At 42.0% G+C, this 14,844-nt stretch overlaps 1 protein-coding gene across 5 annotated transcripts in view; it reads right to left on the bottom strand.

Annotated features, from left to right (window-relative positions):
- LOC138980133 (transmembrane and coiled-coil domains protein 2-like) overlaps nucleotides 1-14,844 on the bottom strand; it is a 155,737-nt gene that overhangs the window by 16,448 nt on the left and 124,445 nt on the right. For 4 of the 5 annotated variants that reach the window (XM_070352963.1, XM_070352959.1, XM_070352960.1 and 1 more), the window contains exons 4-7: nucleotides 10,440-10,743; nucleotides 9,569-9,767; nucleotides 8,181-8,409; nucleotides 2,182-2,226 (exon numbers count right to left, since the gene is read on the bottom strand). In XM_070352963.1, coding sequence (XP_070209064.1) covers nucleotides 2,182-2,226; nucleotides 8,181-8,409; nucleotides 9,569-9,767; nucleotides 10,440-10,743 — 777 coding nt within the window. The remainder of the gene's footprint in view (nucleotides 1-2,181; nucleotides 2,227-8,180; nucleotides 8,410-9,568; nucleotides 9,768-10,439; nucleotides 10,744-14,844) is intronic. The other variant, XM_070352961.1, reaches the window with a different exon arrangement.

The following is a 14,844-nucleotide window of genomic DNA, read 5'->3' as shown; positions in this document are numbered from 1 at the left end:
TGTAGCGTGACGTACGTAACCAACAAAATTCAACTAAACATAACCCAGTTATTTTTGATTTCAATGCATGTATCCACTTTACCTACCGTAGTTAGCCAACTTTCAAAGATGGTGTCCATTTTATCACAGGAGCTTTAATCAAAACACATAAAGGGAGAAAACCCCTCTTATACTTTGAAGTCCCTGTCTGTATCAGTGTATGTAGAACACTTGAAAGAGGAATGACAGAATACATTCTTATATTCTTATATATATATGCTTTGAGATAATGTACAATCTCTGAAAATGACGTAAAGTTAACACTGAAAAATAAGTTTTGTCTTTCTTTATGGCAAAGGGAATGTTCCTTTCTTTTCTTTACTTTCTTTCTTTATTTGGTGTTTAACGTCGTTTTCAACCGTTCAAGGTTATATCGCGACGGGGAAAGGGGGGAGAAGGGATAGAGCCACTTGTTAATTGTTTCTTGTTCACAAAAGCACTAATCAAAACTTTGCTCCAGGGGCTTGCAACGTAGTACAATATATGACCTTACTGGGAGAATGCAAGTTTCCAGTACAAAGGACTTCACATTTCTTACATACTGCTTGACTAAAATCTTTGCAAACATTGACTATATTCTATACAAGAAACACTTAACCAGGGTAAAAGGAGAAACAGAATCCGTTAGTCGCCTCTTACGACATGCTGGGGAGCATCGGGTAAATTCTTCCCCCTAACCCGCGGGGGGTGGGAATGTTCCTGAAGTCAATGCAAGTTAAATTGCCAAAGGTTCTAACAAAAAAAAACCAACATTTTTAAAAATCTTTTCGTATGTCTTTAAAATGATTTCAGTAGAGACGAACAATATCAAATCACTAGTTTGACGTACATGTACAAACAGATGCTATTGACACTTTGCTTTAATACTAATCAAAGCAAACTAAAACAAAAAGTAATTACAAACACACAGTACACTAAAGAACCTGGGCTATGTATGTATCAGTATCAGGTCCAACATTACTGTGGCCATCTAAATAAAACATACTAAAATTGAATGCCTGAAAATAGGTTGCATATTCTAAATTCCTTCCAGAAATCAGCTCTGAGGATAAATTCACATCTCTTAGGCAAAAAAAAAAAAAGGTCTGTTTACGGTAACATAGGCCAAAAAAATAGGGTCGGTAGGTCAGGATTTTTTTTTTCCTCCAAAAAATCATATTTTTACGTTATTTTGCAAAAAAAACAAGATTTTTTTTCCCCCCCCCAAATGCCAAAAAAAAGTCTAGGGTCGCACGAAAAAAATAGGGTCGGTCGGGTTACCGTAAACAGACCTTTTTTTGGGGGGGGGCCTTAATTTCCCTCTCAATGAAACAGTACCATTTCAACTAACAATACAACTAAAGTAAAACAAAACGCACACATATAGTGCTGAAACATAACTGACCAAGCTAGCTGACAAAAAAAGTCTACTGAATGAGCTATATCATTAATTTATGATCTATTTTTCATTTTTATAATAACGAGACACTCTGACATTGCACAGTATTAACATAAACATATGTGGAGGGTTCTATAACCTACTACGAAACAAGAACAAAAAATTGAAGAACACGTCCTTCATTCTTTAGGAGCAATTGTGACCCTCCACCACGAAATGAGTCGCACGTCACCTCGCGCGGTTCTGCGCTAGGCTTAATTTAAGTCCGGGGAGTGTCTGGTAACAGTTCGAGGGTCACCTTAGTCCCAGGCTTATAACTCAAACAGTTTTCGCTCTTTTCTAACACGGTTTTCACCACTGGATAGAGCATAAAATATTCTGTAGGAAAATGTAAAAATATGAAAATCATGCAAAGATGACATGCGACTCATTCCGTGGTAGAGGGTCACAATTGAACTGTTAACAAAAAGTCTCTTTGAAAACCTGCAGGGGTTCTCTTACTAATTCTTCCTTTTTCCTTTTATTTCTTACATGCCTCAACCTCTCCTTCCAATCAAACGATTTGTCTTGTAAATATATTTTACTATACAGTAATTGATACTTGGACATGATTTTCGATACACAAACCAAACAAAATAATTCAAACACAACATATGACCTGAACTATGGTTATCTCCAAAATCAACAAAAAGGAAACAATTCAAACTGGCAACGCATAAATGAAAGATTAAACGGAAAACACTAATCATCTCCACGTGTCTCACCCAGAAAATCCCGAGAGACCATCAAATATGTTAGCACCAACATCCCTGGAAAGCAAGCAGTGGCCAAAAACAAAACAAGATTGGATGATGCAAATGTCACACTTGTGCTGATTGGTCACTATGAGTCTCAGAGCCGACAGACAGTCACAAAAAAACGGTACAGCGATACCTGCGTTGAAAGGACATGCATGCACCATTGGGACAAGTGTCCTCAGATGGCAGGTGTCCTCTCCCGGCAGGTATTTTTTGGTAACAGTGGAACCTGCCATCAAAGGACGTCCTTGGGACCAGCCAAAAATGGTCTTAGATTTTTTGTGCTGGGCCTATAGCTCTCACAACAGATATATTTTAGTAAAGTTAATAACAAGTCGCGTAAGGCGAAAATACAATATTTAGTCAAGCTCAGTCGAACTCACAGAATGAAACTGAACGCATTGCATTTTTTCCGCAAGACCGTACACTCGTAGCATCGTCTGTCAACCGCTCGGGACAAAGGCAGTGAAATTAACAATCCAGAAAAGCGCGGTAGCGGTTGCGCTGAGGAGGATAGCACGCTTTTCTATATCTCTATTCTTTTTAAGTCTCTGAATGTGTTTTTAATCCAAACATATCATATCTAAATGTTTTTGGAATCAGGAACAGACAAAGAATAAGATGAAATTGTTTTTAAATCGATTTTGGAAATTTAATTTTAATCATAATTTTTATATTTTTAATTTTCAGAGCTTGTTTTTAATCCGAATATAACATATTTATATGTTTTTGGAATCAGAACATGATGAAGAATACGATAAACGTAATTTTGGATTGTTTTATAAAAAAATAATTTTAAATACAATTTTCAGATTTTTAATGACCAAAGTCATAAATTAATTTTTAAGCCTCCAAGCTGAAATGCAATACCAAAGTCCAGCCTTCGTCCAAGATTGCTTGGCCAAAATTTCAATCAATTTGATTGAAAAATGAGGGTGTGACAGTTCCGCCTCAACTTTTACAAAATGCCGGATATGACGTCATCAAAGACATTTATCGAAAAAATGAAAAATATATGGGGATATCATACCCAGGAACTCTCATGAAAAATTTCATAAAGATCGGTCCAGTAGTTTACTCTGAATCGCTCTACACATACACACAGACACACACACACACATACACCACGACCCTCGTCTCGATTCCCCCCTCTATGTTAAAACCTTTAGTCAAAACTTGACTAAATATAAACAAGTCGCGTAAGGCGAAAATACAATATTTAGTCAAGTAGCTGTCGAACTCACAGAATGAAACTGAACGCAACGCCATTTTACTCGTAGTATCGTCAGGCCACCGCTCATGGCAAAGGCAGTGAAATTGACAAGAAGAGCGGGGTAGTAGTTGCGCTAAGAAGGATAGCACGCTTTTCTGTACCTCTCTTTGTTTTAACTTTCTGAGCGTGTTTTTAATCCAAACATATCATATCTATATGTTTTTGGAATCAGGAACCGACAAGGAATAAGATGAAAGTGTTTTTAAATTGATTTGGACAATTTAATTTTGATAATAATTTTTATATATTTAATTTTCAGAGCTTGTTTTTAATCCGAATATAACATATTTATATGTTTTTGGAATCAGCAAATGATGGAAAATAAGATAAACGTAAATTTGGAGCGTTTTATAAATTTTTATTTTTTTTTACAATTTTCCGATTTTTAATGACCAAAGTCATTAATTAATTTTTAAGCCACCAAGCTGAAATGCAATACCGAACCCCGGGCTTCGTCGAAGATTACTTGACCAAAATTTCAACCAATTTGGTTGAAAAATGAGGGCGTGACAGTGCCGCCTCAACTTTCACGAAAAGCCGGATATGACGTCATCAAAGACATTTATCAAAAAAATGAAAAAAACGTTCGGGGATTTCATACCCAGGAACTCTCATGTCAAATTTCATAAAGATCGGTCCAGTAGTTTAGTCTGAATCGCTCTACACACACACACAGACACACACACACACATACACCACGACCCTCGTCTCGATTCCCCCCTCTATGTTAAAACCTTTAGTCAAAACTTGACTAAATGTAAAAAAGGGACAGCAGTAGATGTCCTCTAAAGGGAGGTGTCCTCTTATCAGAGGGGCTGATGTGGCAGGTACCACTGAACCACACAAAAGAGTGTGTAGAAAATCTAACTCTGCTGTGCTATATTAACATGACAACCAAAAGGACATATAGAGAGGGAACTCCTGTTTGTTCACTGAGGTGCCAGGGCCGGGTTTGTTTGTTTGTTTGCTTAACGCCCAGCCGACCACGAAGGGCCATATCAGGGCGGTGCTGCTTTGACATATAACGTGCGCAACACACAAGACAGAAGTCGCAGCACAGGCTTCATGTCTCACCCAGTCACATTATTCTGACACCGGACCAACCAGTCCTAGCACTAACCCCATAATGCCAGACGCCAGGCGGAGCAGCCACTAGATTGCCAATTTTAAAGTCTTAGGTATGACCCGGCCGGGGTTCGAACCCACGACCTCCCGATCACGGGGCGGACATCTTACCACTAGGCCAACCGTGCCGGTTTCCAGGGCCGGGTTCCACTAGTGAATACGCACAAGAGTGCATATATATTAACACATGCACATGATCTGTGCTTACACAAGCCGCACATGCACACACACACACACACACACACACAGAGACACACACACAAGCGAACAGATGTGGAGAGAAAGAGAGAGAGAGAGAGAGAGAGAGAGAGAGAGAGAGAGAGAGAGAGAGAGAGAGAGGACACATCGAGAGAGAGAGAGAGAGAGAGAGAGAGAGAGAGAGAGAGAGAGAGAGAGAGAGAGAGAGAGACTGCGAGAGAGAGAGAGACAGAGAGAGAGAGACAGAGAGACAGAGAGAGAGAGACAGAGACAGAGACAGAGACATATAGAGAGAGAGAGAGACAGAGACAGAGGCAGAGAGAGAGAGAGAGAGAGACACAGAGAGAGAGACAGAGAGACAGAGACTGAGGCAGAGACAGAGAGACAGAGAGAGAGAGACAGAGAGACAGAGAGAGAGAGAGAGACAGAGAGAGAGAGACAGAGACACAGAGAGAGAGAACAGTGGAACCCCCTTTTAAGATCTCCCAAAATTTGAGAAGATCAGGTCTTAACAAGAAGGGCAAAGCCCATACGACTCACATGCTTTACACATTTTTCCTACCAAAATACATGTGACCTTGACCCAAGGTCAAGGTCATGCAACACAAAGCTGTTAATTCAAGACATAGGAAGTACAATGGTGCTTATTGGCTCTTTCTACCATGAGATATGGTCACTTTTAGTGGTTCACTACCTTATTTTGGTCACATTTCATTAGGGTCAAAGTGACCTTGACCTTGATCATATGTGACCAAATGTGTCTCATGATGAAAGCATAACATGTGCCCCACATAATTTTTAAGTTTGAAACAGTTATCTTCCATAGTTCAGGGTCAAGGTCACTTCAAAATATGTATACAATCCAACTTTGAAGAGCTCCTGTGACCTTGACCTTGAAGCAAGGTAAACCAAACTGGTATCAAAAGATGGGGCTTACTTTGCCCTATATATCATATATAGGTGAGGTATTCAATCTCAAAAACTTCAGAGAAAATGGGAAAAATGTGAAAAATAGCTGTTTTTTAGGCAACATTTATGGCCCCTGCGACCTTGACCTTGAAGCAAGGTCAAGATGCTAAGTATGTTTTTTGGGGCCTTGTCATCATACACCATCTTGCCAAATTTGGTACTGATAGACTGAATAGTGTCCAAGAAATATCCAACGTTAAAGTTTTCCGGACGGACGGACGGACGACTCGGGTGAGTACATAGACTCACTTTTGCTTCGCATGTGAGTCAAAAAGGAGGGGTAAATCAACAAGAAGTGATGAACAGAAAGTCTGAGATTTAAACAGGGTCTTAAAAGGGAGGGAGTCTTAAACTGGGTGGTTCTACTGTACATTGTCACTTGTTGGAGCATAACACAGGCACAAGAAAGGTCAATGGTTTTACCCATGGCTTGAAATCATTGCTGGATGTCTGGACAGACAGGGTAAAGAAAGAAAAGTGCAACAGGAATCTATAAGGCCAAAAAACCCAAAAATAGTCTGTTTACGGTAACCCGACCGACCCTATTTTTTTCGCGCGAGCCTAGACTTTTTTTGGCATTTGGGGGAAAAAAAAAATTTAAAAAAAATCAAAATAACGTAAAAATATGTTTTTGGGGGGGGGGGGGGGGGGGAAAAAAAAAAAAAAATCCCGACCTACCGACCCTATTCTTTTGGCCTATGTTACCGTAAACAGACCTATTTTTTTTGGGCCTAATCTATAATTACACATTCTCGAAGTGCTCAGAGACACAAACAAAGTGCTGGTACCAATGTGGCAACACAGATGCACAATTTCTTTTGACAGCTATAAGAGATAGTTAGGCAGGCAGTTGACAACTAACACGGCACACACAGTGCATCCACTGTAAAACCTGCCAAAAGGAAGTGTTTGACCTTTGACAAAAACAGCAGAACCCCCATTTTAAGACCACCACCACCCACTCCACCATGCACCCACACTTTGAGACTTCCTCTAATTGTACATTTTCATCTCTCTCAGCTTTGTTCACCGCAGTGTCTATAAATGTATGACTAGACTCTCTCTTCCAAGGCCTATCTTTCTTTATTTGGTGTTTAATGTCGTTTTCCAAGGCCTATAACTTTCTCACATTTTTGTGGGGTCATATAAGGCGGGTTCCACTGTACACAAACAATCCACAGCTAACATGTTAACAAACTCACTTTGCTCAACACCTGCAATTTTGGGTACAGTAAAAGCTACTGGACACCACCAGAAATGGATATTTTTACCCGTTCTGGTTTGTTTGTTCGTTCATGGGCTGAAACTCCCACGGCTTTTACGTGTATGACCGTTTTTACCCCGCCATTTAGGCAGCCATACGCCGCTTTCGGAGGAAGCATGCTGGGTATTTTCGTGTTTCTATAACCCACCGAACTCTGACATGGATTACAGGATCTTTTTCGTGCACACTTGGTCTTGTGCTTGCGTGTTCGGACACCGAGGAGAGTCTGCACACAAAGTTGACTCTGAGAAATAAATCTCTCGCCGAACGTGGGGACGAACTCACGCTGACAGCAGCCAACTGGATACAAATCCAGCGTGCTACAGACTGAGCTACATCCCCGCCCCACCTGTTCTGATGAAGTCTTAAATCAAGTTTAAGTTGACAGGGAAAACCTAGCAAATTAAGCTGCAAAGACATGTCCTAGAGCTTTTTCTCCTGACAACTGTTGCGAGTAATTTAGGCTGATTTAGTTTATTTGGCAATCGTAACTGCCTTTTGTTCCTTCAAAAGGTGGTCATGGCAGCTTTAAAATGTTAATTATCACCTGAAGAGGTATTTGGACATGCTAGGCTTACCAATATTTCTGTTCAAATTCTGCTTAAATGTGTTCTCATTGCTGGTTTCTTTAACTTTTGCTTCTTCAGTAAATATATTGCACAAATTTGCAGCAAGCTCACTAGAACCAACAGACTTAAAATTCTATCCAGAAATACACTGTGATCCCCCAGATGCATTCCACCACCTTTTATAGAAATTGAAGAAAGAGCTGGGAAAGAGATATAGAGTACAACAAGACTTAAAGCTCACGCACACTGAAAGCTTATAGTCACAGCTTCTATTATCGGTACCATAACCATGTACACACTCCATTGGTTAAAGGGGAGGAGTGGCAAGCATTTCTCCAAAATGCTGGAGAATTGCAAAATTCCCATTCAATTTGGGGTACTATGACACAAATTTGAGCACATAAGTTTATCATTTTTTCATTTCTCAGAAATCTGAAAATTGGAGCAAATCACCAAATCTCCAGATATTGAAAAATGACTCTGCACACCCCCCCCTCTCCCAAAAAACACCACATTAACTCTATCACAACTGCCGCAGCCCTGCAAACAAACTCATGCCATGACTCACTTGAGCCCTTGTCCCACGTCGCGGAGAACTTCCTTGGCCTGTTTGTGACTGCCAGAGACGCCGTGGGTCTCGATCTCCGTGAGACGTCGCTGGTAGGTCTCCAGCTTCTTCTGCAGGTGGTTGATGGACTGGGCGGACTTCTGGTTGCGTTTCTCAAAGACTGTCTTAATGCGCTGGTTTTGCTGCTTGTCTGCGCTGGCGGCCAGGTGCAGGTACTCGTTCACGTTGGCTGGCAGGGACAGAAAGGTTTCAGGTGAGAGGAGGATTAGGATTATGTATACGTTTACCGGCACGGTTGGCCTAGTGGTAAGGCGTCCGCCCCGTGATCGGGAGGTCATGGGTTCGAACCCCGGCCGGGTCTTACCTAAGACTTTAAAATTGGCAATCTAGTGGCTGCTCCGCCTGGCGTCTGGCATTATGGGGTTAGTGCTAGGACTGGTTGGTCCGGTGTCAGAATAATGTGACTGGGTGAGACATGAAGCCTGTGCTGCGACTTTGTCTTGTGTGTGGCGCACGTTATATGTCAAAGCAGCACCGCCCTGATATGGCCCTTCGTGGTCAGCTGGGCGTAAAGCAAACAAACAAACAAAATGTATACGTTTACGTCTTGTATAGTCCTGTGCGGGGATACTTTCATGGACCTTCGGGCTGCTTTCACACTGGGGAAAGCGAGCGAGCTGCCATAGAGTATATGGCACTTCCCAATTTGTCTTTTTCCGGCATGCGTGTGTTTCCCTGCCCTGAGACTATTAAAACAGGAAGATCTGAAAAGGGGGATAATTCATATATGGGGGTCTGAAAAGAGGGATAATTAATATATGGGGTCTGAAAAGAGGGATAATTTATATATGCGGGTCTGAAAAGGGGGATAATTAATATATGGGGGTCTGAAAAGGGGATAATTAATATATGGGGGTCTTAAAAGGGGGATAATTAATATATGGGGTCTGAAAAGGGGGATAATTAATATATGCGGGTCAAGGGGGGTTTCACTGTATCACTAGTGACCAGCACAAAAAAGTCTCTTTTGTGCCACAGAGAATTTTAGCCGCATGTTATCTTTTTTGCAGATTAAGAACAAGGTCCCTTTTCCAAATGACAGCTAGCAGACTAATTTCTTCATAATTTTCAAGATATTCAGTGACGTTTGGAGAGGACTCAAAGCTCTCCCTTTTTATGTGTGCGCACACTCGCACACGCGCACACACTTTCTTTCTCCCCCCTTTCCTCTCTAGCTCCATACAAGATAGTATTCAAGACACAAGGACGCCCGGTCTCCAATAGCTGCTAGCATCTGCTGAAGGGACATTAAAACCCAAAAACCAACCAACCAACACAAGGACTCCTGGTTCCTTCAAAAATCACCATGCTCGCACTGCATCACTTACATTCCTTCTGATCCTGTTCTTTTCGAATGAGATCCTTGGTTTTGTCGATCTTGGTCTTGAGGTGGTCAATGGCTGCCCGCGCTTTCTGCGTGACGTCCCCTCCATCTGACCCCTGACCCTCCAAGCTTCCCTCGTCGCTATAGGCGACGGCAGTCATGGTCTCGCTGCCCCCATTCTCCCTTTCTGTACCTCCATCCATCTGCACGCATTGTCAAAATCAACCATGAAATGAGCTGAAACAAGATGCACACAAACTTTGACAGGAGCTAAGTTTTCTTTGGAAAATGACAGAATTTTTAAGTCTGCTTAAAAATAAAACACAGAGGTTGGAGTGCATGCCTCTCACACCAACCAACCTGGTTATATACCCCAACATTGGGTGTATAGAAATACCCGATTTTTCCGAGTACTCTCCAGTTCACCCAGCTGCAACGGGTGCCTGAGACCCGAGTCAGGGCCAGGGAAGCTGAAGGCAGGAAGGAAATAGCCACTAGAAAAGTCAGCCATGAACTGATAAGATGGTACGTACTCTCATAGGTTCGAGAGTAGAAGAAAAATAATCATAAAACTTTAGCTTACACATAATTATATTCCTCAAGCCAGGAAAGTAAAGAGTTTTAAACTACTGAAGATGGTACTTCCATAGGTTCCAGAGTAAAAGAAAAACATTCATAAAACTTTAGCTTACACGTAAATTCCCCACGCCAGTAAGATAAAAAGTTTTAAGCTACTGAAGCCCTTTTAAAAACCTCCCTTGCACCTCTTTGTTTAACACAAGCACTTCAGATTTTGCAGCACACAGACTCTTGTTGCCGACCCCTGACACTCACAGTATCAAAGAATAAGAACAATTCTATTAACTGCAACTCACCGTATCTAAATCCTCCACGCTCAGAGCCACGGAGGAACTCTCGTCCCCGCTCATCAGCGGATGGAGGGTTCCCGAACCGGAGTACGCCCGGTTCACACCACCACCTAAACCGCCACCGGTTGCAGCGGCACTGGAGGCCGTCGAGCCAACACCGGTTTCCCCTTTGCCACCGGGCTCCGGTTTTCTTGGGAGGTTGGGGCTCTTGGACATGGCCTTCTTGAAGGCTTTGGACTGTGCGCCCAGGTTGGTGGACGTCGCGCTGGAACATCCTGCTACCGCCGCTCTGGCCGCCTCCGTCTTCTTCCTGTTAGGACACAGGTGTGGGGGAGAGTTAGTCAAAGAGTTATGACAGATTCTACCAATGAGGGAAAAGTTCCGTCTATCTGACAGCAAGAGCCCTTTTGGTTTTACATATATGTGACCCTCCACCACGAAATGAGTCGCATGTCACCTCGCGCGGTTCTGCGCTAGGCTTAATATAAGTCCGGGATGTGTCTGGTAACAGTGTGAGGGTCACCTTAGTCACAGGCTTATAACTCAAAAAGTGTTCGCTCTTTTCTAAAACGGTTTTCACCACTGGATAGAGCATAAAAAACTCTTTAGGGAAATGTAAAAATATGAAATACATGCAAAGGTGACATGTGACTCATCCCGTGGTGGAGGGTCACATATATGAGAACAAACACATACACACAATCAACCTAACCTAGTCATCAGGAGTTTTTCACTGCAAAGAAAACACAGCTCTTCTCATGTGACAAGACAAAACACAATCAGTCCATTAAGGCCAACAAAAAACAAGAAGGGCAAAGCCCATACGACTCACATGCTTTACACATTTTTCCTACCAAAATACATGTGACCTTGACCCAAGGTCAAGGTCATCCAAGGTCAAGCTGTTAATTCAAGACATAGGAAGTACAATGGTGCTTATTGGCTCTTTCTACCATGAGATATGGTCACTTTTAGTGGTTCACTACCTTATTTTGGTCACATTTCATAAGGGTCAAAGTGACCTTGACCTTGATCATATGTGACCGAATGTGTCTCATGATGAAAGCATAACATGTGCCCCACATAATTTTTAAGTTTGAAACAGTTATCTTCCATAGTTCAGGGTCAAGGTCACTTCAAAATATGTATACAATCCAACTTTGAAGAGCTCCTGTGACCTTGACCTTGAAGCAAGGTAAACCAAACTGGTATCAAAAGATGGGTCTTACTTTGCCCTATATATCATATATAGGTGAGGTATTGAATCTCAAAAACTTCAGAGAAAATGGGAAAAATATGAAAAATAGCTGTTTTTTAGGCAACATTTATGGCCCCTGCGACCTTGACCTTGAAGCAAGGTCAAGATGCTATGTATGTTTTTTGGGGCCTTGTCATCATACACCATCTTGCCAAATTTGGTACTGATAGACTGAATAGTGTCCAAGAAATATCCAACGTTAAAGTTTTCCGGACGGACGACTCGGGTGAGTACATAGACTCACTTTTGCTTCGCATGTGAGTCAAAAATTGTCTGTTTCTGGTCACCCGACCGACCCTAAATTTCGGCGCCGACCCTAAACTTTTTTTTTCCAAACTCAAATTTTTTTTTGGGTGGTAAAGGACAGGGTGAGAAAATGAACAACAAAAACGTGTGAAAACGAAAGTCCGCTGACGATTTGTAAATGTGTTGAGTGTCTTGTCTCTATGTATAGTGAATCCAGTCTCTTTGCGCGATTTTTAAAGTTAGTTTTATTGGTCTACATTTGGGGTAAAAAAAAAAATAAATAAAAAATAAAAAAAAAAACCTACCTACCGACCCTATTTTTTTCAGCCATGTTACCAGAAACAGACAATTTTTTTTTTTGGCCTAATCAACAATCCTCACCTGACAGAGAAAAAGATCAGATTAATTCATCTGCTACACATATCTTAAGGCCTTATGTTACGTTAACAATGTGTGTACAGTTCTCTGCTCCTGGAAATGGAAACAAATCAGCCTTTAATTATCTCCGTCTGGTACACACCTTTTGCAAGATCTGAGTTACATGATGGATCCAGAATTGAAATAGTAAACATTCTTATCAGCCCTGAAAATACAAAATGATGATGATGTTGATGATGGATGAAAATCATGATGATTGATTATCAAAACGATGAGATGGATGAACTAATTAAGAGAAAGGAAGAAGGTGGGTTGTGTGTGTAAGGAGGGGGGGGGGGGGGGGGGGGGAGAGGGAGGGGGGTTCACGACAGGGAAATGGATGGGGGATTGTCCAAAACCAAAAGGCTAAAGCAAATGCTTGAAGTTGAAATATGTAAAACTTTCACAGAAAAAGAGAGACAGACAGAAAGATTGGAGAAGAAAGAACACACAAGACCCTGAAACAAACCACACCTCAACAGCTGGTGCAGCAGAGGGTAGGAGTGGGAGTTCTTCAGCGACTCCCCGCCCAGACTCCCCGTACTCCCAGGGGGAGAATAGTGCATCTTGACTCCTCCAGAGGGAGTGCCGTGCATCACGAAGATTTTGCTACCTCAACATCAGTTCTCCTCCTCCTCTTCTGGCTGCTAGGGTAACCAGACAAACACAACCTTGGCCTTGACCTTGTCGGAGTGAAAAGCTCGGGGGTGTGGGTGTAGTTCCTCGGGGCAAGTGTGCCGCCACGTTCAATCCATCCTGCGGGAACATTGATTTCCGAATTCTTCAAGCCTGATTACACAGAGAGGTTCTCACACCACACATCAGATCGGCTGCATTGAGTCGTCTTTGCTATCTCTCTTCTGCTGAGCCACTTTTCCCATATTTGCTTGCCACGCTATCAAAGATTTACAGCTATTTTGTTAAAATTGAAGTTTCTGTGCAAATGCAAAAAGAAGAACAAAATCAACCTTGTTTGCACTGGAAGATATTGGTGCCAAAAGAGAAATCAGTCTATCAATATCTTCTGCTGTGTCACGGATACTTTTCAATGTTTGCTTGCCACACACATGTCTTATAGCTGAATTGTTTTCGTTGAAGATTTCGGCGCAAAACGAAATCAGCCTGATGTTTGCGCTAGATTTCTGTGCCAAAAGAGAAATCGGTCTGAGGGCGCCGAATCTTCTGCTGTCACTTTTCAATGTTTGCTTGCCCTGCTACTGTTTGGCTGCTGCCTATATTAATATGTTTTGACTGAGCATAAAGAACTCAACCTCATTAGCACTGAAGATATCTGTGGCATTATACAACAAAATCAGTCTGATGTTTCCACATTTTTTGTTATTTTCATTTAATATCTTTCATAATTATGTTTCCGTGCCGCTCCAATTTGTGAAGTTTGCTTTTCTTTACTGAAGATTCCATAAAAGAAATAGAGCAAAAGTTTCTTGTTTCCTTTGACAAATTAACTTTCATCCTGCCAGGAAAAATAATATTGACTGAACTATACTTTTCTTGGTTTTGTTTGTTTGTTTTTTAAAGGTACTTTATTAAGTCTCATGTAACTCATCATGGCAGCCACCACAGATCTGTCAAGGCTTTTACATGGGATAAAGGCATCCTTCTACTTAAACATATACCAGAATTCAACACTCAGTCTGACACTACTTTTTGTGCAGAGTGGGACTTTCTTGTTGAATTAATTTCTAAACATGAGTGCCGGCAACATGCAAAATTAATTAAACAAAAGACGAACACCAACAACAAAAACTCCCAATTTCTACATGGAAAGCAGCCGGACTGTTGATGGTTGGTATGTGACCAAGTGGAGGGATGCTTTTGTTTGTTTGTTTGTTTGCTTAACGCCCAGCCGACCACGAAGGGCCATATCAGGGCGGTGCTGCTTTGACATATAACGTGCGCCACACACAAGACAGAAGTCGCAGCACAGGCTTCATGTCTCACCCAGTCACATTATTCTGACACCGGACCAACCAGTCCTAGCACTAACCCCATAATGCCAGACGCCAGGCGGAGCAGCCACTAGATTGCCAATTTTAAAGTCTTAGGTATGACCCGGCCGGGGTTCGAACCCACGACCTCCCGATCACGGAGCGGACGCCTTACCACTAGGCCACTAGGTGGAGGGATCCTGAGCTGACAAGATCGTTCACACGGAAAGCTATATATTTTGTTTGTTCGTTCATGGGCTGAAACTCCCACGGTTTTTACGTGTATGACTGTTTTTACCCCGCCATTTAGGCAGCCATACACCGCTTTCGGAGGAAGCATGCTGGGTATTTTCGTGTTTCTATAACCCACCGAACTCTGACATGGATTACAGGATCTTTTTCGTGCGCACTTGGTCTTGTGCTTGCGTGTACACACGGGGGTGTTCGGACACCGAGGAGCTAGAGTCTGCACACAAAGTTGACTCTGAGAAATAAATCTCTCGCCGAACGAGGGGACGAACTCACGCTGACAGCGGCCAAC

This window comes from Littorina saxatilis, linkage group LG11 (assembly GCF_037325665.1).
Source record: "Littorina saxatilis isolate snail1 linkage group LG11, US_GU_Lsax_2.0, whole genome shotgun sequence".
NCBI classification, from domain to species: domain Eukaryota; kingdom Metazoa; phylum Mollusca; class Gastropoda; order Littorinimorpha; family Littorinidae; genus Littorina; species Littorina saxatilis.
This window is presented reverse-complemented; position numbering and strand designations above follow the sequence as displayed.